Source organism: Abramis brama, assembly GCF_963993115.1.
Source record: "Abramis brama genome assembly, chromosome: 24".
NCBI lineage: Eukaryota > Metazoa > Chordata > Actinopteri > Cypriniformes > Leuciscidae > Abramis > Abramis brama.
The window spans coordinates 26,037,001-26,062,874 of NC_139986.1; the positions used below are offsets into that span (position 1 = coordinate 26,037,001).

Below are 25,874 nucleotides of genomic sequence, written 5' to 3' on the forward strand. Positions count from 1 at the left end.
TCAATTCAATTTCTTTTAATTGGTTACTTTTCTTTTTATAATAAACAAAAATATAAAGGCAAATAGAACTTCATCGTTTAAGTATAAATACAATAATCATGTTTTGAAACAAAGGTGTAGTAAGCTCTGGGCTTCTTCTCTTCTGCTTGGGGTTACTTGTCCCCAGCTCTGGGCTTCTAGGCGTCGGGGGCACTGGCGTATCAGTATCCCCAGAGGCAGTCAGTTCATCAGTCTTTTATACTTCTGTTGTTTACAACAGGCGTTAGGTTGACACTCCTCCAAAGTTTCCCAGATCCTTCTCCAGGCAGGTGCAAGCGGTCCACCTCTTCATGTCCTTGAACTACAGTAAACTCAGCTAAGATGGCTGAGTTCATTTACAGTTCTAGGAGTCTAGCACACACACATAATCACACTTTTCTGCTCCTCTTAACATTGGTTGGCACAGTCACATATACATACATAACCAATTACTGTAGATCTATGCCAAAACAATATAAGCCATCTTTTACAAACAAAATAAATAACAACATTGAATGCAATGCATTATATCCAATACATTGGCTAAATATGTGTAACAATAAAGACATCTACAATAAACAAGGAGGCAGGTAATTGCATTTCCTTGATATTATACAACACTATCTATCTATCTATCTATCTATCTATCTATCTATCTATCTATCTATCTATCTATCTATCTATCTATCTATCTATCTGTCTGTCTGTCTGTCTGTCTGTCTGTCTGTCTGTCTGTCTGTCTGTCCCATCCATCCATCCATCCATCCATCCATCCATCCATCCATCCATCCATCCATCCATATCTATTTGTCTGTCTGTCTGTCATTCTATCTATCTATCTATCTGTCTGTCGTTCTGTCTATCCATCCATCCATCATTGTTTCCTGCTGTCTTTATTTCGTGTCGCTCCTGTCATCATAAGCTTGTGCATATGTGTACTCGGAGCGCAGCACCTCCACACAAGCTGGCGTCCCGTGACCGTCTGTGTGTGTGACTGGTCCGTTGGCGTGTCACAGGGTTTGAGTGCTATAGGATGTGCCAGACCAATTGACCAAATCACTGATCTTTAAGACTAGCTCTGGGGGTTGTGTTTGGGGGGGTGCGGGTGAGTTTCGGGTGGGGGAAGACGAGCACCATCACTAACACACACACACACACACACACACACACTCGCTCTAATCAAGGAACATGGTCACCGCAAAGATGTTAACAAGAAACGACAGCTTCTCGTCGCTCGCGGCAACGACCAGCTCGGCTGTGGAGATAGACCGGCAGGCGCGAAGCCAAGCGAGAGAAACAGAGAGAGAGAGGGGACGAGAGATACAGCTGAAACACCAGAAAGAAAAGCAGAGAGAAACTCAGGAACTCTAGAAGAATCTGGACCTCCGCACTCAAAACACACACATTTAGATATGCATGTGGACCCCAGCATGACCCTTCTGACCCTGTGTGTGTGTGTGTGTGAGAGACGGAGCAGGTGAAGGGTGGAATGGATGAGACAGGTTGTTAATGGACGAGGCAAAGAGACATTTTAGGACATATTAGTAATCCTTAATAATTCACCAGCCCGAGAGCATGTCTCTCTGTCTCTATACAGACGCCCCAGAAGTATTTGGACACTTAAGACACACTTAAAAATGTATGAATGTCGTTGCATTAGATATCGAAGCAAGGGCCATTTGTTTTGGAGAAAAACAGAAGCAGCAGTTCTGGTAAATGTTTCATTTTAAACTGTTTGACATGCTGAGTCAGGAGATGTAGTGTTGACAGGGTTCTTGCAGATTTCAGTAAGTCAAATTTAAGACCTTTTTAAGACATTTAAGACCCTGCGGGAACCCTGGTTGAACGTGAAGACGGTCAGTGTTGTGTTGGTTTGTGGTTAGTGGAGGATGGAAGTTAATGTGATTCTCTACATGTGAGAACTTCAGGAGAACTGACTTCATACAGCCACGAAAAATCACCTTTTGATATTTGATCTAATGCAGTGACATTTTTATACAGGGCTCCTCAAATATATATATATATATATATATATATATATATATATATATATATATATATATATATATATATATATATATAATAATTCGTTACATTTATATAGCGCTTTTCTAGGTATATATATATATATATTTGAAGTAATTCTCTTATGCTAAAAAGTACAATAAAAATGGTAAAAGTGTGAAATAATATGAAAATTTAAAATAATTATTTTCTAAGTGAATATATAGTAAAGTGTAATTTATTCCTGTGATCAAAGCATCATTACTCCAGTCTTCAGTGTCACATGATCCTTCAGAAATCATTCTAATATGCTGATTTGATGCTCAAGAAACATTTCTTATCATTATCAATGTTAAAAACAGTTGTGCTGCTTCATGCTTTTGTTGATTTTTTTGGGGATTCTTTGATGAATAGAAAGTTCAAAAGAACAGCTTTTATTTAAAATAAAAAAGTAATATTATGAATGCCTCTATATGATCACTTATGATCAATTAACTGAATAAAAGTATTAATTTCTTTAAAAATAAATAAAATAAAAATAATTACTGACCCCAAACCTTTGAACAGTAGTGTATGCATGTTTATGATAAGAACATGCACATTGCATGCCTGTATGTTTGATATATTTCTTAAATAAATTACAGTAAAAATACTGTATTACAATTATTTGTGATGCATACATTTAAATAACGTATAATGGAATATATTTGTGTAAGAAGTGTGCTTACTTGTCATGAAAATAATTTTCTTTAAACGAAATACAATTTTTTGTTGAGTTTTTTCCTTTAATTTGGGGCTAAAAAATGAGTGTTCCTGTATAGCTCAAACAGTTTCGCTCGCAACACCGAGGTCAAGCGTTTCCATAAACTGGATGAGCTGATTATATGTTTTCTATGTGCTGACAAATTCATAACTTTAACTGTGAATAAAATTTGCCCCACACATGGATTCACCTATATAGATGGTTTTCTGAAGAATCACAGAAGAGAAAGTTGTTTGTGGATCATAAAAAGTTTTTTTAAATGTAGGCCAGTCACGATTATTGATTAATCGTACGATCATGGTTTTTCTAAATCTAATCGCAAATTATTTGAGAGAACTCAATAATTGTGCATTTAAAATTCAATTACATTTTGCAATCCAAATCCAAAATCCAAAGGAAACTCAAAGGTAAGTGACATGATCAAAACAGAAGTATTGTATATTTGCACAAAACCCTTTTTGGTTTTGTTTTAAGAGCCAGATCTCTTATATGTTGATCCAAAGAGACTGTCATTATCTGAAGTGTGTGTGTGTGTGTGTGTGTTTGTGGACGCAGGATCGTCCTGTCTGACCCCTGGATGCCAGTGGAGATGTAGACAGTGATGTGGTGTGGCACCACGGGACCGTCCCAAACTGGCACTGCACTGAAATGTATACTCGTCTGTGTGTGATGGTTTATGACACTCGTATGTGTGTGTTCCCGTGTGTGTGTACCTAGTGCGCGGGCTTGTGTTCCTGTCTCGGCCCCGGTCGCTGCAGGATACATGGACAGTGATGTGGCTCAGCACCGCAGGGGCCTCCTGACGACTGAGACGAGTGTGTGTGTGTGTGTGTGTGGTACAGTGATGGGTTCTGGCACCCGCGGGCTCTGGTCGACTGGTCCTGGACTGGTGGCACGGACAGCGATTAGGACTCTGATATCAACCTGTCACTCTGAACAACTCGAACTGTCACTAAGAGGAAAGGAGAGAGAGAGACAGGGAGGAATCAGCAGAGATAATGTAGACACTGAGTTACTGTGACAGCTGGGAGGACAGAATAAAAGAACAAGAAGGAGAGGACGATGAAGAGACTGTTAGAATTAGAATTAAAAGTAGAATTAGAGATAGAACCAGAAGAGGAATCCAAATTCTAATCAGAATACTGGGAATTCAGCACTTAACAAACACGACTTGCCCAGTGTTGCACTGCATGCTCAATCATCTCGAGCTTTCATTTTATTTTAATTTTTAATAATTTAATTTATTTATTTATTGTATTTTTTTAATATTTTAATTTTTATTTATTTTTATTTTTTATTTCATCATCATCGTCATCATTATTATTATTTTATCTTATCTTATTTTATTTTATTATATTTATATTTATAAAAACATTTAAATGATTACATTATCAGAAACCATTATCAGATTACAATAATAGAATAGAATTGGTACACTGCTAAAATCACTCATTCACAATTAATTGCAAAGAAATGGCAAGATACTCTAAAATAGACTGAAATAGTGTTTTCTTGTAAAATGTACTTCAATAATATTGGAAGAATCGGCGTATAAAACTCTAGTTTAGAACTAGAATCAGAGTTAGAGTTGTGGTTTGAATGTGGTTTAAGGAGGATGAGCTAAACACATTCTCACCTCTGTTGATGACGCTTTACTAAAAAACCTACTTCCAGAATACTTATTTCATCAAAAATAACTAACAGCAAATGCGTTAAGTAAAGTTAGAATTACAGTAAGTGGAAGTTTGAGTTTGTAGAATTAGATTGATTTAGAATTAGTCATTTGAATTAGAATAAGATTCTGTTTAACTTTGTATTAGTTAATGTAAGTGTCATAGGAATAGAATTTCAGGTGGACAGTAACAAAGTACTGTACTTAAAGGGGTGGTATAATGCCCTTTTCACAAGATGTAAAATAAGTCTCTGATGTCTCCAGAGTGTGTGTGTGAAGTTTTAGCTCAAAATACCCCACAGATATTTTATATAGCATGTTAAAGTTGTCACTTTTTGAGGGTGAGCAAAAACACATAGTTTTTGTGTCTGTTCCTTTAAATGCAAATGAGCTGCTGCTCCCGGCACAGGGGGCGGAGCTTCAACAGCTCGTGTCCTTTTACCTCACACAGACATGCACTGAAAATTTCAAAAACTTTTAGCCTTTTATGTTCAAACCGAAGTCAGAAAGATGGAGAGACTCAAGAAGAAGTGACAACATGTAGAAGCAACAGGACATTTCTGAATGGTTAGTTGGTGAATTTATGTAGCTGATGTGTAGTTCTCTTCTAGTCATTGATTAGCATATTCTGTCTTGATAATCTATAAATGGCGTTCCCAGGGGCGGGGTTTATGTAAATTCTAGGGTTGGTGATGTCATTAACTCGGGAGGAATGTCGTGTAGTCTCTACCAGCCGTTTGTTGTAGTCCTTAAAAAGCGATTTCTTTAAAAGCAAATATCTCCCTTTGCTTTGAACTTTGAGCGTCGTAACTTTGCAGATGTTGTTTATGCTCAAACAGCAACATTACACACTAACTAAAGTTAGAAAAGTGAAATCATAATCAACCACCCCTTTAAGTGCACTTTTTGAGTATCTGTACTTTACTTGAGTATAATTTTTTCTGGAAACTTTTTACTTAAACTTTACAACATTTGAAAGACAAATATCGTACTTTTTACTCCACTACATTTCTGTCAAAGTCCTTGAGTAGAAAGTTGTAATGTCAGTCAGGGGAGGATTTTGGTTTTAGGGGTTGCATTTTGGTCGGAAATGAAAGACAGGTTGACGTCAGAAGAACTCGACGTCTGATTGACGTCAGAACACGACTGATGTTGGTTTCTGACGTCAACACTATTTTCATTTTCAACCACAATACAGCGTCTGTCCAACGTTGGAGATTAACGTCAATCTGGCGTTGGATTCTGACATCGACCTGATTTTCATTTTCAGCGTTGGGTTTGGTCTTCTTAATGTGAATTTTGTCATTGTTTTGGAGCACACTAGCTTATAGATAACAGTAATGCTAACATATTCATACTAAAAGCCAAAAAACTTTAAATAGGGCACTAATTGAGGGAACAGCCATTTGGGTGTCGGAAACCATTGTGGACGTTATTGAGTGTCTTATTCAGCCTCGCATTCAATCCCACTGGAACTGTGTTCTGGAAATAAATGTGATATTGATATGAGGGCAGGCATAGATTCAGAGGTACTGTATTACATACAACAATAATAAAACAATGCATTGACATTTACTTTTTACTTCTGATACTTCTTTTAAAAACGAGTACTTCTGTACTTTTACTTAAGTAAAAATGGGTCTTTACAACTTTTACTTGTAACGGAGTAATATTTGACCAATAGTCTCTGTACTTTCACTCAAGTAAGGAAGTTGTGTACTTTGTCCACCTCTGGATTTCAGGAGTCGTAATGAAGAGGAAGCAAGAAAACACTCGAGTAGAAACGAGTGTCTGAAAGCTGGAGGTGAACTACAGTAAACTGAGAAGTGTTCGTGAAGCTGCAGAGAGACAGAAGGGCTGTAACCTGTGAATTCCCACTCGGGTCGTCAGTAATTCAGATTAATAGCTGCTGAATGATTGGGTGGTGGATCTGTTAATGACTCAGACAATAGACAATGACTCTGATGAAAATATAAATGTAGTTTATATCAGTCTTAAACATACAGCATCTCTGTCTAGTGTTGGTGGCCATCTAGTGTTAAGATGGAAATCTCCTCCATCTCTCTCTCTCTCTCTGTCTCTCTCTCTCCAGCGCTAATATCTCTCTATCTCCAGCGCTAATATCTCTCCATCTCCAGCGCTAATATCTCTCTCTCTCTCTCTATCTCCAGCGCTAATATCTCTCTCTCTCTCCAGTGCTAATATTTCTCTGTCTCTCTCCAGTGCTAATATTTCTCTGTCTCTCTCCAGCGCTAATATTTCTCTCTCTCTCCAGTGCTAATATTTCTGTCTCTCTCCAGCGCTAATATCTCTCTCTGTCTCTCTCTCTCCAGCGCTAATATCTCTCTCTCTCTCCAGTGCTAATATTTCTCTGTCTCTCTCCAGTGCTAATATTTCTCTGTCTCTCTCCAGCGCTAATATTTCTCTCTCTCTCCAGTGCTAATATTTCTGTCTCTCTCCAGCGCTAATATCTCTCTCTGTCTCTCTCTCTCCAGCGCTAATATCTCTCTCTGTCTCTCTCTCTCCAGCGCTATTGTCTCTCTCTGTCTCTCTCTCTCTCTCTCCAGCGCTATTTTCTCTCTCTGCCTCTCTCTCTCTCTCTCTCTCTCTCCAGCGCTATTTTCTCTCTCTTCCTCTCTCTCTCTCTCTCTCCAGCGCTATTGTCTCTCTCTGTCTCTCTCTCTCTCTCCAGCGCTATTTTCTCTCTCTGCCTCTCTCTCTCTCTCTCTCTCTCCAGCGCTATTTTCTCTCTCTTCCTCTCTCTCTCTCTCTCTCTCCAGCGCTATTGTCTCTCTCTGTCTCTCTCTCTGAGAGTCTGATGGAGTTTGGCAGCTCTTGCTTGCAGCCACAGGCCAGCCTAAAGCCATTGCAGATGATAGTTTTAATTGCTTTCAATCTTTCAGGCAAGTCCCTGCCTACTGGCACCAAGTACTCTCTCTCTCTCTGTGTGTGTGTGTGTGTGTGTGTGTGTGTGCGCGCGTGTTCATTGTGACTTTAGCTGAGGAACTCTTAGTGATGCTGGCTTCTGGTAAAATGACTACAGAAGTTGAAATGAAAGATTTCGTATGTCATAGTGCCACACCTCTCAATAATGTTGAAGTACCATATTAGAAATATTATTACATATGCTGTTGGCAGATGCGGTGCATATACAGCCCAGATAATTCAGCACAAATCATATCATCTGAATGTATGTAATATATTTATCAGAAGAAGTAATAATGATTTTGAATATGTGTTTTCTCTTGCAGTGGTTTTTGTATGTTGGTTTTTAAACTAGTTCAGAACGCTTAAATAATATAAAAAATAATTTAATATTATTGTTTAATATAATATAACTAGTATAACTATCTTTTAGGCAGCCGGTGAACACAACACATATATATGCATGTATTCAAGCAAATATATTTAAGGCAGATTTTAACTGAAAGATGTTTTATTGTATTGTTGTGATTTTACACATTAAACAACTTAATATATTTTAAATATGTTGTGAAATATTGATTTTTATTCTTTTCAAATCAGTGTCAGTAAATAGCAGGTTGTCACTGAGATAACTTTCCTCATATGTGTTTACGAATTAAATCGGTTTGTGATTATCATGTTAGATTTATTGACAGTATTGATGTATAAATGTGCATGTACTTCTACTGTATAAATAAGTGGTAATTTGTGCTAATAGTCCTGGGCCAAAAGTCCTTGACAGCCATTTTAATCAATGAATGAATTCTTCATTACAGATACTCTTATTATGATCATTAATATGACGGCCTGTTGTTTTGAGGATCAGACTGACAGATTAACCTTTGACCTCTCAGAGCAGAAAGTGTCGTATGGTCTGTCTTTGTGCTAGTTCTGCATTTTCTTTAGCACATAATAATGTTTGTGTGTGTATTCATACGAGTCGTCTTCATATTTGCATGTGCGTGTGTTTGTGCCCGTCTCGTAGCCATGAGGCATATTAAGCCATAACATTCCCACTGTGAATAATCTCTCTACATGCGATTTTTAATCATCTCATTCTCGCTCTGCCCGTCTCTCTCTCTCTCTCTCTGAATGGCCCCCAGTCTCTCTCTCTCTCTCTCGTTCACTGGCAGCTTGCATATGTTCATAAGGGTGAGTGACGACACCTCTGAAATCATCCCGGGGCGACGGCAGGGGAATCCAGCGCTCAGAGGCACGCGGCGGGCCGGATGCGGAGCTCTGTTCATGTCACTCTTCAAGCCTCTTCTTGTTTCAGGTTTTTAGTTTTGTTTTATTATTATTATTTTTTTTTATTATTTATTTTATTTTATTTTATTTTACTTTATATTTAGTATATTTCATTTATGTATTATTTTTATTTAATCGCAAAATTTCTATTTTATTGTTTTGTTTTATTTTTAGTATATTTCATTGATTTATTAATGTTTTATTAGCAATTTTATTTTGTCTTATTTTTACTATATTTCATTTATTATATTTTTATTTAATTATATATTAACAATTTTATTTGGTTGTTTTGTCTTATTTTTAGTATATTTTATTGATGTATTATATTTTTATTTAATTATATATCATTCCATTTTTATTTAGCTTTTTTTGTTTTAGTATATTTTATTCATTATTTTATTTTATTATATTTTAAATTTTATTTTTAGTATATATATATATTATTTGACTGTTGTTTTATTTTCAGTATATTCCATTATATATATATATATATTCTATTTTATTTTGTTGTTTTGTTTTTGTATATTTTATTTTTAGTAAATTAACATTTTTATTTGGTTCTGTTTTTTATTTATTTAATTGTATTTTGGTTTTAGCCGACATCTTATAAAATGTACACGTTTTTGAATATTATAATGTCAGGACAGTTTTCCGTCAGCATCAGTAAACATATACATATATATATATATATATATAATTTTTTGTTGTTGTTGTATTTAGTGTAAATGTGTCTGTTTAAGTTTAATACTTTGTATAATTACAAAAATAAATTATATAATTTCTTAGTTAAAACGTTTTAATTTTGTTGCTTCCCATAAATATCTTGTAGTTATTAAATATAACAAAACTACTTTTTGTTAGCTACTTTTCCAGTAGTTTTGAAGGATGCTGGTCATCATAATTGTGTCATTCACGTGCCTCTGAAAGGTCACATGACACTAAATGTGTGAGGAGAAATGGTGTTCCAGTGTAAGCAAGGAGTGTGTGACGTGCGGCGCTCAGACCGGGATTGTACAGTTTTAAATGCTGCATTTGCGTTGCTAAGTGTGTGTGTTCTCTCTCTCTCTCTCTGTGTGTGTGTGTGTGTGTTAGTGCTGCTCCTTTTGTCCTGATCCAGTTTGACTCTAATGGGGCCCAGTGGTGAATTTTTCATTTTGCCCAGAGGGAAGCAACATCGTCCTGCCGAGAGAGAGAGACAGACAGAGAGACACAGACAAACGTCTTTTTTTAGACACACTTGGTTCCTCCGTCAATTAACGCATGTATATTCAGTGTAGAACGACATCAAACACTGATTCCTGTGAAGTTCCTCTGACACTGACACTGGTTCTCTGACACGTCCAGTCATGTGATCATGCAGACGACACACACTTGAGTCTGGCTGGTGGCATTTCCTCATCTTGTTCGACACTCCTTCGCTTATCCTCTCATCTGTTAAGTAAAAATTAAGTCCAAAAATTGTGTAAAAACAGAATTCTGTCATTATTAACTGTTAATGAAATGCATGTGCACATCTGAACCTGGCGCAGTTTGGATTTTCTGGATGTCAGACTGATAGTTCTGGTTTGTTTTGTGATCCATTGCTTTTCTTAGGCCTTTTCTATCCTCCCTGATCACTGTGAGAGAGCTTGGACAGTCGAACATCTTTTGTGTTCCTCAGTAGAAACACGGTCAAAGTGGTTTGGAACGACATGAGAGTGAGTAAATTATGATTTATGAGCAAATTATTCCTTTATGCAAAGAATCTAATTCTAATGGATGATTTGTGAAGGATCATGTGACACTGAAGACTGGTTTTCAGTTTTGATCACAGGAATAAATTACATTCTACATATGTTAAAATTGCAGTTGCAATAATATTTCACAATATTATTGTTTTTACTGTATATTTGATCAAATAAACGCAGCATTGGTGAGCAGAAGCAGTTCAAAAACATTAATCATCTTTTGAATGGTAGTGTTCATAAAGATAGTTGTAAACTGTCATGCATTTATTTGTTACTAAAACATAACATGAACTAACAATTTTACAGTATTTATTAATCTTGTGTTCATTTGATTGAACATTTATTCTTTTACCATTAGTTAATGCACTGTGAGCTAAATGAACAAATGTATTTTTATTAACTAACATTAACACACATTGATAAATGATGTGGAAAACATATTTCTCATTGTTAGTTTATCTTTTCTAATCCATTAACTAATGACATATCTTTGTCATATCTTGTGTGGTGAGGTTTTTCAGGACACACACACATACACACACACACACACACACACACACACACACACACACACACACACACACACACACACACACACACACTCTCTCTCTCACACACACACACTCTCTTTTTTATCTCTCTCTCACACACACACACACACACACACACACACTCTCTTTCTCTCTCTCTCTCTCTCACACACACACACACACTCTCTTTTCTCTCTCACACACACAGACACACTCTTTTTTATCTCTCTCTCACACACTCTTTTCTCTCTCTCTCTCTCACACACACACACACACACACACACACTCTCTCTCTTTTCTCTCTCTCTCACACACACACACACACACACACACTCTCTTTTTTATCTCTCTCACACAAACACTCTCTCTTTTCTCTCTCTCTCTCACACACACACACACACACACACACACTCTCTCTCTTTTCTCTCTCACCCACACACAAACACACTCACTCACTCTCACACTCACTCACTCTCACACACACACACACACTCTCTCTTTTCTCTCTCTCTCACACACACACACACACACACACACACACACACACACACACACACACACACACACACACACACACACACACACACACACACACACTCTCTCTTTTCTCTCTCACCCACACACAAACACACTCACTCACTCACTCTCTCTCTCTCTCTCTCTCTCTCTCACCCACACACAAACACACTCACTCACTCTCTCTCTCACACACACACACACACACACACACACATGCTCTCTCTCTCACACACACACTCTCTCTCTCTCTCACACACACACACACACACACACACACACACACACACACACACACACACACACACACACACACTCACTCTCTCTCTCTCTCTCTCTCTCTCTCTCTCTCACACACACACACACACACACACAGACAGAGACTGATGTTCTAATAGTAGTAATTTCTGCAGGAGAGCCCAGAGAGATCTCCATCTGTTCAGTGAACACGAGCCGCGCTCCACCGTGGCTTTTAGCCCTGTCTTACTTATGCAAATATTTTTTGCCTTGAAATCTATTTGGAGTTGCTTGAAGGGGTCCAGAATGTTGTCCTGCTGTCTCACACACACACACACACACACTCTCCTGCTGTCTGCCCCAGCGGCCTGCCCTGCGCCGCCTCTCGTCCGTCATGTGGAAAACTTTTAACCAGCACATACACGCAGACACATGCCCTGAATAACCCCCACTCCCACTGTGTGTCTGTCTGACCGCCTCTCATCCTCAACACACACGTTTACCACATAATGCATAACAAATCAAATCATGTATACATATCTAGATCTATATATCTAATGGTAACAAATGAGTGAATTCTGGCATTATTTTATGTGCTACAAAAAAATTCTTAAAATTTAAATAATGAAAAACAGAATATTAATTGGCTTTCAGTCATATTTTATAAATAATTGAGCAATTTTTAACATTTGTTTGTCAGCCAAAAATATTTGTTTGAGTTAACATTTCAATGATTTAACATTACATTTTCATGTTGTTTCTCTGATGTTGGTTAATGGTCACAGGACATCCAGATAAACACGTGATTTGTTAATTCTTTCGAGACTATTATCATCTGTAGAACTGCCTTTGCTGTCATTTCATAACTGATGAGGTTTGCAATATTGACACTGTTATTGAACTGAGCTGAATAATGACAATATTGCCTTCTGAAGTTGTTTCATAACTGATTAATTTTGCAAGTTACTTTCCTGTTTACTGTAAAGCTGCATTGAAACAATCTGAATTGCATAAAGTGCTTTATTAATAAATGTTAATATTTTTATGATTGAATGAATTAATAGCTTTTCATCCACTCACAAAACCCAGTTTGGGAAAGCCATGCTTTAAATGAATAGCCTAGATTTAAAATGAAGGTAATTTCTCGACCTCATGTCGTACGTATGCATTCGTTTGAATCGTTTATTTTATTTACATATTTTTGAAGGACTCATAAGATAATTTCAAGACTGTCTGAGTTGCTCTTTCTAAAACACATTACATTACAGATACAAAACTGGTTGCTAACTGGGTTTCACATTCACTTCATATCTGTTTTTTTTTTTAGCCCTCTGTCTGCAGTATTTCTTCTTTTGTCTTCCACAGACTAAATACATTCACACAGGTGTAAGTTAGATGACACGAGGAGGCAATCTTTCATTCATCTAGTGTTGTGATGAAAGCTCCCTCCTCACAGCGCAAATACTGACCTACATCACAGTCTGTCTGGAGGAGGTGAAGCCCCAGAAACACCGTCAGACCTCCAGCATCAGTCTCATCAGTGACGGCAGAAGAATGGTGTTCTTCATGCCAGGCAATATTCATTTTATGTCGAAGAAAATTATTTTCCTATGTAAACAAGCGCTAGACGGACGTGTTTGACCGTTGCACTCGAGTCTCGAGACTCTTTGCTCATTCCCAAATTTCAAAGCGAAATCGCGTTCTGTATGAACGAAGACTTTGGAAAGGGACTGTGTTATTAATATATTGTTGTTGTTTTCTCATTTATATATTCACTTTTTTTATTTATTTAATATTTAAATCAGTCGTGTATTCCCCTTATGATTCAACTTGTGCTGCTCTCTTGTGGTCACGTGGAGGTAGTGCAGCAGGATCCCACAGAGATAGATATATCATTTATTACATCATTTTTAAATACAAACAAACTGTTCCATGATCTACGTTTAGTTAAAGTTATTAGCTGATGCTTTAGTTACTGATAAGGGTGTCAGTTATTTGAGTAGGTAAGAATAATGCAAATTGTTACTGTGATATGACATCATCCGTATTAATTATAAGTAGGCCTACAGTAGGGGGGCCAGATATGGTTGTAACACCACCAATCAGAGATAAGCTTGGAGTCCTATGATCATTTCATTATACCCGCTTCTCCCAGAGCCCATATGAATGGTTATATATATGCAGAATATTAATTGACACACAAACTCAGACACACACACGCACACATTACACTGTGTTTTTGTTAGACCAACATGTTCTTTACAGGTGCTCTGGAGTTTTCCTGGAGATTCATAAATACGGTTAGGAAGTTTGTTCTAGTAGTCTATCACATGCACAAACTCACGAGTCACACTGGATTTGAGCTGTGGTCAGTCACAGAATGAGTGACATTGGTTTGTATTGTTCTTTTAAATAAACCTGTTTTTTAAGAATACTGCATTGTATTGCCGCTGTTTTTGTTTCTTTTGTCTTCCAAACGTCCCCCGGCTCAGCATGTAGGCCTATTTGACATCAACTCGTAAATGTTGTGATATTCTTACAGACGTTTGAATTGGTGCCTTTTGTAGTGAACAAATGTGGGTACTTCGTATAAAAGTTTGAGCAGTCTAGCTCAAAAATTCAGTGAGTTACAGATACTGAAACAAAAAGTGTTACAACCATACCCGGTCTCCCCTAGTGTACGCTTAATGATCTTCTGGACTTAATAGGCTTATGTATTTCTGAGTTATGACTTATCAATGTATTATTTCACATTTAAATAACATTATCAGCCATCGATTCACTCATCATCATTCCAAACTAAATGATAAAATTAAATAAACAAAACAAAAAAAAGTTCTTAAATCCACAAACTATTTTGTAATATCAACATGAGGAAAACATTTATATAATCAATCATCTTGCACGACTAGCACGTTTCCCTTAATCTCATATTCAATGGTGCTCCACTCGAACACGTTGGCCTTCGGCACGCGCTGCGCCTGGTTGAAATACAGCGCTTTAATCTGGTTTCCGGTGAGGACGTAGTCCCACATGTTCAGGTCCGTGAGCTCGCCAGCGAAACTCTGCACCGTCTCGAAGTCCCCCAGGTGTTTATCTGGGTCCTGGCCCAGTATAGCAGTGCCCTGCGCACGGATGCTGTGACCCGGCTTATACAGCTGGAACGCACTGCGCCGTCCGTCCACCCAGAAGGCCGTGAGCCCGGTGTGAGAGGACCAGGCGAGGCACAGGTGCGTCCTGAAGCTGGAGAGAGGAGGCAGGTGGAAAAACGCCCCGTCACCTCTGAGATAGAAGGACACGCGGCCATCTTTCTCCCTCCACACGTTGAGCTCGTCGTAGTCGGGTGTGCGGTAGGCGAAGAGAATGATCTGCCGCTCGCCCTGGAGCTCCGTCGCCACACGCATGCAGAGAGTGAACGCTGACAGGCCGAGAGGCTTTTTAGGTGTGAGTTCAACAAAGCTGAAATCTGTCTCGTACGGGAACAGAAGCACTTTACCAGCGAGACCCACTGCGAGACACAAAAACACCACTGAAACACACACACACTAAACAAGCACAAACTCCAGCTGTTAATCTAACACACCTTCAGTCGCAGCTCGTGTCAGAGAGAGCAGACAGGAGAGTAACACCACTGGCCCCAACATCGTGCTGCAGCTCTGAGGAATCATACAAGAAATACAAATATTCAAATTATAGAGTTTGACATAAGCCTATTAGTGCTTTAATTCTATATTCTTGTAAATTATCTATGGGTTAAGCATCAAGAAATTACATATTTCATCCCGAAATTAGGTTACACTTTACAATAAGGTTCCATTTGTTAACATGCATTAACTAACATTAGCAATAGATTTGTTACAGTATTAATCTTTGTTAACATTAGTTACTAAAAATACAAGGTTCCTTGTTTATTGACATCAGTTCAGAGTGGATTAACTAATGTGTTTACAAATATAACTTTTGATTTTAATATTGTACAAATAAATGTTGAAATTAACATTAAGATTAATAAATGCTGTAGGGGTGTTGTTCATTCTTAGTTGTTGTTAACTAATGAAACCTTATTTTAAAGTGTTACCCAAAATTGAATAAAAATTCCATACTTTTTTTTTGCATTGCGACATTATTTTAAGGTGAAATGTTTATTATTTATCATATATAATTTATACTTGTTTAAATGAAAACAAATTTTGAGGGATTTTTTGTTGTTGCATCAAAGTAAATGTTTAATTGTCCTGAAATTGTCACAATGCAAAAAATAAATCAGTATATTTTTTATATATATAATTGTGGTGAAAAATGACATTTGTTTATTCTGTCAATAAGATCTGTCATTATTATTATTATCAACTGTATTTTAACATTTCAGTAACACTTAAATCATTGATGTATAATGCATTATATCTTTTCATATATAATTATAATGCATTAGAATATTTGCATATTTCTTGTAACATTTGAAATTGGTTGTTTATCATGTTTTTAATGCATTATACTTTCTAAAGGTTTGTTCAATGAACAGATAAGTATTATAATGTATAATAATGTGGTTACAATTATTCATGAGATCATACAGTGCATTATAAGGTGCAATACAAGGCATAATTAATGCATTAAAATACTTTTATAATGCATTATACAGGTTTTAAGTAGTGTTACCAACATTTCTGATCACAAAGCATAAAAAGCATCAAGTTTGATATATAAATGAAATAAATGTAAAGCATCAGAATACTCACTGTGTAGCAGGAGAGTGTTTGAGTGAAGAGTCACTGCTGAGCCGCTTCCCTCCTTGCACCGTGATGACATCACCTCACACAAACCAACAAAAGAGGCTGTGTGAAGAGTCACAATCATGAGACCCAGAACAGACACAAAGATGTTTTCAAATCTCTCTTCCTCTGTACTTTCTCTCTGTCAATCAAATAAACAGATGCACTCAATCAATAGCCAAACATGCAGACAGAGTTGAATTTATAAAATGATCTAAAGACAATACATAACCTTTTGCACAATACAACAATACTCTAATGTGTTTTGAGAAAGCAAAATGTTCTGGGTTTTTTCTCTGTCTTTTCCTTTTTAATATCACAAGAGCTGAAATTGTGTTCAAATATCAGAATATTTCGGTGAAGGTTCTTGGAATTTATTTGATTGTTTTCATATAGTTTTGTTCGCATAGGTTTGTGGTTTAATAATGTGATGTTGGAACTTTATATGAATGCAGACTTCCATTCCTCAAGCCATGAGTCGGTGTTTCTCATGATGCACCGCCTGCATGTGAACACCAGACAGCAGCAGTGGATCAGATTATGAATTATCTGAACAAGCATATACAGTGACATCAGTAGAAGTGAAGGTTTTCTGAGGTTGGAGAGTCGAGTAAAGGACATAAACTAGATAATCCAGTGCAGTTGTTTATGAGAGATGAGTGAATATATCATGTTGTCATAAACGCATTACCAAAAGAAAAAAATAATGGTACCTTTTTGCAAGAAAACAGTCAATAGACTGAAATTGAGTAATTTAGAGCCAAAAACAGCTGCAATCTGAGATATTTACCAATGAAGCTCTTTTCAAATGGCTGATATGTTCCTTTATTAGATCTGTGGCGTTGTTCTGAACAAGCTGTAGTGTAACCTACTTATAATAGTCTATCTGGAGAGCAAAAAGATAATCAAATTACCACATTTTGTTCATTGTCTTTCTTTTTTTTCCAGGACAAAAATATTAATCAAATTATCAACATAACTGAATCCTTTAGAGGTCCAACTTCAGTAAAAATTCACCAATTTTGTATGCAGTTACTACTCATAGTTATCTTGCACGACTAGCACATTTCCACTGGTCTCATATTTGATGATGTTCCAGTCAAACACGTTTCCCTTCGGCACATACGGTTCATGGTCATTATACGAGAAAGTTTCTTATTATTACTACAAGTTATTATTACAAGAAAATAAGTCATTATAATGAGAAACCAAGTCATTATTACGAGAAAATAAGTCGGAAATATATATATATATATATATATATACACTTTTTTATTTTTTTGATGGTTTTCATATAGTTTTGTTTGCATAGGTTTGTGGTTTAATAATGTGATGTTGGAACTTTATATGAATGCAGACTTCCATTCCTCAAGCCATGAGTCGGTGTTTCTCATGATGCACCGCCTGCATGTGAACACCAGACAGCAGCAGTGGATCAGATGAATTTCCCTTATGAATTATAATAAAGGAACATATCGGCCTAATAAAGGAACATATCGGCCATTTGAAAAGAGCTTCATTGGTAAATATCTCAGATTGCAGGTGTTTTTGGCTCTAAATTACTCAATTTCAGTCTATTGACTGTTTTCTTGCAAAAAGGTACCATTATATTTTTTCTTTTGGTAATGCGTTTATGACAACATGATATATTCACTCATCTCTCATAAACACCTGCACTATATATATAAATATATAATATAATATATATATATATATATATATAAATATATAATATAATATATATATATATATATATATATATATATATATATATATATATATATATATATAAATTCTCTTTTTATTCATTTTCTCCTGTTAGAATGATTTCTGAAGGATCATGTGACACTGAAGACTGGAGTAATGATGCTGCAAATTCAGCTTTAATCACAGGAATAAATTACATTTTAAAGTAAATTAAGATAATACCATTAGTTTTTTTTCTGTATTTTTTATCAAATAAATGCAGCCTCAGTGCATAAGTATGGAAGCTTGTTTCCGCCACAAAATAAAACATTTAAAAATATAATTGCGACTTTTTATCTCACAATTGCGAGTTTACATCTCGCAATTCTGACTTTTTTTCTCACAATTGCGACTTTATATCACGCAATTCTGACTTTATATCTCGCAATTCTGACTTTATATCTCGCAATTCTGACTTTATAACACATAATTGCGAGTTTATATCTCGCAATTCTGGCATCTTTTCTCAGAATTGTGAGATATAAACTTACAATTGTGAGATATAAAGTCCAATTCTAAGGAAAAAAAAATACTTTATTTTTTTTTTTTACCTCAGAATAGTTTATATCTCACAATTCTGACTTTATAACACGCAATTGCGACTTTATATCATGCAATTCTGACTTCATATCTCGCAATTCTGAGAAAAAAAGTCAGAATTGTGAGATAAAAAGTCGCAATTATTATTATTTATTTATTATTCAGTGGCGGAAACAAGCTTCCATACATAAGAGACTTCTTTCAAAAACCAAAACTTTTCACTGGTACTGTAAAATGCTAGACCACTAAAACCCCTTTTTCAACATTCAGCTCTTTTTTCCAAATGATGCACAGACACTGTAGTTGTGATGCTGAGAATTTATTTGTTAGCCTTTACAGCTTTGTAACTCATTAAAACAGATGAACAGATCATAAAGACTGACACAACTGTGTGGAGGAATCAATCTGTATCAGTTATTTTAAACCAATCGCACATTTCCTTTGGTCTCATATTTGATGGTGTTCCAGTCAAACACGTTTCCCTTCGTCGGAAACCATTCCTGGTTTAAATGCAACGCCTTGATCTGACTGCTTAGGAGAACATGATCCCACATGCACACATCTGTAATTTCACCTACAAAGCTCTGCTCTGCGTCAAAGGAACCCACATATTTATCAGCGTCCTGGCCGAGCAGAACGGTGCCGCCAGGACGAACCAAGTGACCTTTCCTATAGAGCTGGAACACACTGCGCTGTCCATCCACCCAAAAAGCAGCAAGCCCAGTCGCAGAGTCCCAGGTGACGCACAGGTGAGTCTGGAACGTGGAGAGAGGAGGCAGGTGGAAAAAAGCTGCATCGTCACTAGACTGAATATACAAGGACATGCGCCCATCTTTCTCCCTCCACACGTTGAGCTCGTCGTACTCAGGTGTGCGGTAGGTGAACAGAATGATCTCCCTCTCGCCCTGGAGCTCCGTCGCCACACGCATGCAGAGAGTAAACGCTGAGAGATTCATTGGCTTTTCAGGAGTGAGTTTAACAAAGCTTGAATCCGTCTGGGTTGGAAACAGAAGCACTTTACCACCAAGACCCACTGCAAGACAAAACACAAAATAAACCATATTTTACTAGACACACAAAATCCTGCTTATGCCAATCTGTGAAACTTAATGTAAAATGCGGTACCTTCAGTTGCCACTGCTTTCAGAGAAAGCAGACAGAAAAATAAAAGCAACATCTTGCAGGTCTGGAGGAAAAAAGTGCAAAGGAAAATCCATTACTCCTTTTAGCAGACAAATTCTTCACGGTTTCATTGTTTTTAATATTAAATTACAACAGTTTATCACTACTTAGTGTTCAATCACATAAAAGAGACACAAAAGGTTCAAGCTACAAATACTTACGATGTTCAGCAGGTGTTATCAGAGAGAAGATCAGGTCAGGTCAGGTCAGATGTTTGTCTCACAGATGGTCGTGACTAGAAGTGTCTCGAGTATTTATTTGCAGATTGGGTTCAGCCCAGATTTATGTATGAGCCTCCCAGTCATCTTTTTTATTATTATTATCCATGCAGTTTTGCAGTTACTGAATGTAGTTTTCCATTTGCAGAATACTGTTATGGATTCATTTAATGAGAGACTACATGAAGCCTGTACACTTGTATTTACACTAGAATAACACCACAGGACTGCAGAAAAGCTAGAAGTTTATTTACAGTTTTTTACGATTGCTATGACAGATTTTTCAATACTTTTAACAAATTTCCAAAACTCTTAACGCACCAACACACCTAAAACACACAATTGGCAAAACGGTTAATTTCATGCTCAAAATCACACATTGTAAACTAAACTCCAACACTAATTTTCAAAATACAATAATACACTAACACAATACACTATGTCTACCAAAACATTAACACATGTTCTCTTCCACCAGGAACATTTAGTCAATCATAGCACAATGTCATAAAAAACACTAACATCAGATGGAATTACAGAAACTGCATTATTTTATATGTGTCAGGTATGCCCACAACAGACAGTATATTGTATTGATCATAGATTGTGTTTTGCACTGCAGTTTCTTTTGAAGTCTCTCTACATTTTTGTTTTGTTTGTAATGTAAATGCATGCATTTTGTTGTTGTTTTTTTTGCAGCAGAAATTCAATACAACAAAATAAATTACCCTTCTTGGAGTAGCTTTATAGAATGTATGGTTTATGAAAAAAAGAAGACAGAGACAGTATTGCTGCAGTAACGGCTTTATTTTCAACAGGACATTTCTGCAAGATAACAAAAATATGCAATATAGCTGCCATTTACAGTATTACTGTATGTGAAAATACAAAATATACAAACAGAAAAAGCCATCTTCTAATCTGCCCGGTCTTCTGCATTTGTCCACATGTTCTCATCCACATCACACCCGATATCTTCCCTGGCAAGGCATCTTGGGAAGAATATTTTACAGTAACATGCCTTATCCACCCCTGGCAATGTTCAGCTGTGATGTCTTGGTATGCAGCATCTTTTGCATAAAGGAGGGACATTTGGTCCTGTGGACTATGGTCAAAAACCTTTCATCTCCAGGCTGAGAATACTCCTCAATGGGGATGAGGAAAGGGAAGGGGCAAGGAAAATGGACATCATCCTCTGATAGGCGTCAAACCAGGCTGTGACTAGACGGGAATGGTGGAAGGCCACATTGTCCCATATTTGCATAACTTCAATCAGCTGTTTCTCACTAGCAATGGAATAATGTGAAAATACAAAATATACGAACAGAAAAAGCACCAGAAGAAAAAAGAAAAAGAAAAAAAAGAGTCATCTTCTAATTATTTGCATAATTCAATCAGCTGTTTCTCAGTAAGAATAGAATAAAATACAGGGGATATATTTGTGTTTCAGTTCACAATATAAGCAGCTGTTTACCTTGACTTTAGCCTGTAAGGTTAGGTTTAGAACATGGTGTTATCTGTTCTGACATACAGTGTTAAAGCATTGGTAAATTTGGCAGTAAAAACCCATTGTTTTGGTCTTGTTTGAGCTTGTGTGTAAAAGAAGTTCAAGCATTTTAAATTTGTGCTAACTGTATGCATTTTGTGTTAAAGCAACAATAAATGTGTTAATAGTATAGCTTACACAGACGGATGTAGTGCTAACTGTGTTAAGAGTTTTGGAAAATTGTTAAATGTGTTGAAAAATCTGTCATAGCAATCGTAAAAAACTGTAAATGATGAAAAACAGACAAACAGCATTTCAGAAATACACACTTCCATATTCACATCAAATTTAATCCAAAAATCTTAGCATTGGGTTTTTTTTTTCAATGTAATGCTAGCATTTCCCTATAATGACTAACCAGATCAATACAATCATGTTTTATGACAAATACATTTCATAGCATATAGAGATATCATATTCACTTAGTTTGAGACATTTTTGAGATCTCTTCTGAAACTAGAGACGACAAATGTCTCCCAGCAAACAAAAAAAAATTATTATCTACAGTACCAACATCTTTTTATTAGAAAAAAAGGAGACTTTAGAAAAAGTCTCTATTTGCTCTGTATCCACGTACTTCTCATTGCTGTCCAGGAGAAGAATTTGAGATATTAGATTTGATTTGTGATTTTTCAGTCCTTTACCAGCAGAGATGAAGCTAAATGTCACTTTACAGACATCAGAAGAGAAAAAGTGTGTGTGAGCTGAGAGTGAAGCGGGGAAAAGAAACAGAGGATTCAGTGTTAAAGGGATGAAAGAGGGATTGAGCCTCCGCAGGGTCTGTGTTGAGCGTTTGTTTCTCAGAGGGAGAGATGCTGAAAACACCATGACGCTGGAAGTTGCTGTCGGGTACCGAAAACAGACCAGGTACAAGAAATCACTTTATTCTTTTCTTTCATCTACTACACTTGATATTGGGTTTCTTTGTGTAGTTTGTAGTTGTTTTGTTGTGCTTGTGTTCTTCTTATTATTTAACCAATGTACTAAACACTGTTAATGAAAATATTATTTATCATAGTACAGCAATCTTTATGGCTTGGCAACAGAAATCAGTTTTTTTTTTTTTTGCCGTATGTGATAGTTTTTTAAAATCTGAACACCCAAAAAATTAAATAAATGATATTAATAATCAATTTAAAAAATAAAAAAGGTTTTATGGGTTAAGGTTTTAGGTCAGCATAATTTGTATTCAGCAGGGACACATTAAAATGATCTTCTTAAGTGACCATAAAACATTTATAATGTTACAAAAGAAGTATTTTTCAAGTAAATGCTGTTATTTTGAACTTTCCTGAAAGAATCCTGAAAATACATGCAACACTGTTTCCACAAAAATATGAAGCAGTACAACATTGAGTTTTCAACATTGATAATATATATATATATATATATATATATATATAAAAAAGTTTCTTAATCATATTCACAACATGACTGGAACATGACACAAAAAGTAGTGTCTCTGGCTGTCTGAATTCACTCAAATGTGTAATTCAGTGTGAGCGAGTGGTTTCAGACACACGTAATGCAGGTGTACAGTAATGACTTTGACGCATATTTTGTCTGATTAGTCTTACAATTCTCATTTTGCTGTCCTCTGTCTGTTTCTATAAAGACTCGTGCATATAATTACTGACACCGTATGAACACAAATATCAGATTTCTTTACTTACAAAATGACAGTACAGACAGTCTGGATCTGAAAAATTATTTGGCAGCAAACGTAGAATCGTGAAAACTAATTTCTGCAGTAAACCCCAGGTGTTCTATGAGAGATATTTTCAGCTTTACCACCTACAATAAAGTTTTATCCAGACACTGCACAATAACAGTGATATCGCACCCTTTCCACAAACATTAAAGGACAATTCCAGTGAAAAATGAACCTAGGTGTAATTAACACATGGTTACCGAGTCGATTGTTCCCTGGGATGCGTTTTCATGATAATCGAATGTAAAGAGTTTAAAACAGATTAGCTTTTAACACTATAATATGGGGCACAGAGTAAGTAAAAGTAAATCGCTAGTTAATACCACTAACAAGGCTCAAAATAGCCTCACACTAACACAGTAGCATAATGAGGGTCCCTACATGCAAAACGAAGCATGGAGAACTTTGTAAGTGTACAGACAGTTTAATAAGAAGATACTTTATAAAGACAGTACATTACGTGTTTACAGGCAGGCGTCATCTTGGAAAACAGTCTCGATTAGTCGAGCCACGAACGCTGTGCTACGTTAGATTTCACAAACGTAATTCCTATCGACCAGTATTCACGTAGCAAGGCTATTTTGAGCCTTGTTAGTGGTATTAACTAGCGATTTAGTTTTACTTACTCTGTGCCCCATATACTAGTGTTAAAAGCTAATCTGTTTTTAGAGATAAAACTCTTTACATTCAATTATCATGAAAACGCATCTCAGGGAACGATCGACTCGGTAACCATGTATTGATCTGGTAAGTCATTATAGGGAAATGCTAGCATTACATTGAAAAAAAAAAACCAATGCTAAGATTTTTGGATTAAATTTTATGTGAATATGCTATGGAAGTGTATATTTCTGAAATGCTGTTTGTCTGTTTTTCATCATTTAAATAAACTTCTAGCTTTTCTGCAGTCCTTTGGTGTTATTCTATAGTGTAAATACAAGTGTACAGGCTTCATGTAGTCTCTCATTAAATGAATCCATAACAGTATTCTGCAAATGGAAAACTACATTCAGTAACTGCAAAACTGCATGGATAATAATAAAAAAAAGATGACTGGGAGGCTCACAATGACGCATTAATTTTTTTTCTCTCTTTCGCGCAGGTTATGTTTTGAAAGACGATGTCCTGTAGCTCAGGCACGGCCCCACTTTTCAACAGGCCCACCCAAAACTTTAAAAAAAACAAAAAAACCTTTTACTATATTCTAATTTTGTCAATAATTATAAAAAAAAATCGCCCATAAGCCAATTTGTGCTAAAATAGTGTAGTTTTAAAAAACATTTAAAAAAACTGGTTATATTTTGATGTTTCTGCAGTTCAGCAGACAGTGAGGTTCGGGTTTGTTCCGATCAGAGCTCGTGAGTGGAGAGCGCATTTCTGAATATTCCACTCCGCTCGTTCATTCCGCAGGGTCGCTCGCTCAACCCAGATGTCCTGTTGCCTGGTTCGAAAATATGTGGAATAAGGGCTGCTTCCGACTAAAAGTTTTTTTCTAGTCGACTAGTTGGCTAGTTGTTCATTTAAGTCATTCGTGGACAAATCGCCCCTTTATATTAATTTAGGATAATGAGCGTTTACGTGATATAGCCGCACTCAAGCGCACGACCGCACAAATAAAGCTTGCCACAAAGAACCGGCAAAAGTAATGATTATGAATGCGTCTAAATGTGTCTAAATGCGCTGTGAATGTGCATTATACGCTGAGTTTCGGTTCATTTATGAGACGAACTCCAGTTCACTCGCCGGCGCCTCCATGTCGTGATTCTGCTAGATTTAATTCTTATTTATTAAATCCAGGCAATTGGTTCATGAAACATTGATTAAAATTAAGATATAATTAATTCAAAACGAAATTCAATTTAAAGAAAGGCAGCTGTTCTGTTTGAGGTCTCTGCGAAAGTTTTAAAGCAGTCTTTTAGTGCCGCTTTCAGAGCGCTCACGTCTGTAACAGAGAACTGACACGTTGTTTTTTCCCTCATAAATGCGAACACGAAAAATAAAATGAATATTATGTTTTTTTGTTGGGTCAGACAATGATTACCAAATTTCTCTCTCATATTGCTCCTCATAACCACTGAAAAAGAACTTATCATAAATAAGGTTATAACTAATGTCAACCAGAAAGTGACATTACCCACTAAACATTGGACGTTGGATAGACATGCAGATCATGTCTATATTGGGTCCGTCGGTCCATGACCAATTCTGGACATCTATTCGACGTCCAAACTAGGTCCACTATTTTGACGTCCAACCATGGCCCAACTTGGACATCATATTGACGTTCAACATTGGACCTTTGAACTGGGTAATTTTTTTGGACGTCATTTGGACGTCTATGACAGGTGCAGGAAATTTACATGATTACTATGTAATAGTTTTATTTATTTACACATTTCAACTTTGTTATTATCAACATGATTAATACATATGAATACAGATTATTTATAATTATTTAAGATCATTTTCCAAAAACTCCA

The 25,874-nt window shown here is 36.4% G+C and overlaps 3 protein-coding genes across 3 annotated transcripts in view; 1 reads left to right on the forward strand and 2 right to left on the reverse strand.

Annotated features, from left to right (window-relative positions):
- Nucleotides 1-13,561: 13,561 nt before the first annotated feature.
- Nucleotides 13,562-16,503, reverse strand: LOC311075099 (C-reactive protein-like). The gene is made up of 3 exons (XM_084102220.1): nucleotides 16,419-16,503; nucleotides 15,263-15,335; nucleotides 13,562-15,187 (listed from the first exon to the last, which is right to left on the reverse strand). The coding sequence occupies exons 2-3, from the start codon at nucleotides 15,321-15,323 to the stop codon at nucleotides 14,571-14,573; spliced, it is 678 nt and encodes a 225-aa protein (XP_083958346.1). The 5' UTR covers nucleotides 15,324-15,335; nucleotides 16,419-16,503; the 3' UTR covers nucleotides 13,562-14,570.
- A 2,543-nt stretch (nucleotides 16,504-19,046) lies between these two features.
- LOC311075781 (C-reactive protein-like) lies at nucleotides 19,047-20,198 on the reverse strand. The gene is made up of 3 exons (XM_084103366.1): nucleotides 20,081-20,198; nucleotides 19,863-19,923; nucleotides 19,047-19,770 (listed from the first exon to the last, which is right to left on the reverse strand). The coding sequence occupies exons 2-3, from the start codon at nucleotides 19,912-19,914 to the stop codon at nucleotides 19,157-19,159; spliced, it is 666 nt and encodes a 221-aa protein (XP_083959492.1). The 5' UTR covers nucleotides 19,915-19,923; nucleotides 20,081-20,198; the 3' UTR covers nucleotides 19,047-19,156.
- A 1,859-nt stretch (nucleotides 20,199-22,057) lies between these two features.
- The window catches only part of LOC311075606 (pleckstrin homology domain-containing family A member 7-like), a 33,459-nt gene continuing 29,642 nt past the window's right edge, over nucleotides 22,058-25,874 (forward strand). The window contains exon 1 of the mRNA XM_084103133.1: nucleotides 22,058-22,550. The gene's annotated coding sequence lies outside the window, so the exon portion shown is untranslated. The remainder of the gene's footprint in view (nucleotides 22,551-25,874) is intronic.

What these genes read in the sequence shown, in the direction of transcription:
- LOC311075781 (XM_084103366.1), bottom strand. Translation starts at nt 19,914, where the DNA reads ATGTTGCTTTTATTTTTCTGTCTGCTTTCTCTGAAAGCAGTGGCAACT. An exon ending in GAAAGCAGTGGCAACTGAAG is followed by an intron (nt 19,771 to 19,862) that starts GTACCGCATTTT and finishes TTTGTCTTGCAG; the next exon opens with TGGGTCTTGGTGGTAAAGTG.
- LOC311075099 (XM_084102220.1), bottom strand. Translation starts at nt 15,323, where the DNA reads ATGTTGGGGCCAGTGGTGTTACTCTCCTGTCTGCTCTCTCTGACACGA. An exon ending in GACACGAGCTGCGACTGAAG is followed by an intron (nt 15,188 to 15,262) that starts GTGTGTTAGATT and finishes TGTGTCTCGCAG; the next exon opens with TGGGTCTCGCTGGTAAAGTG.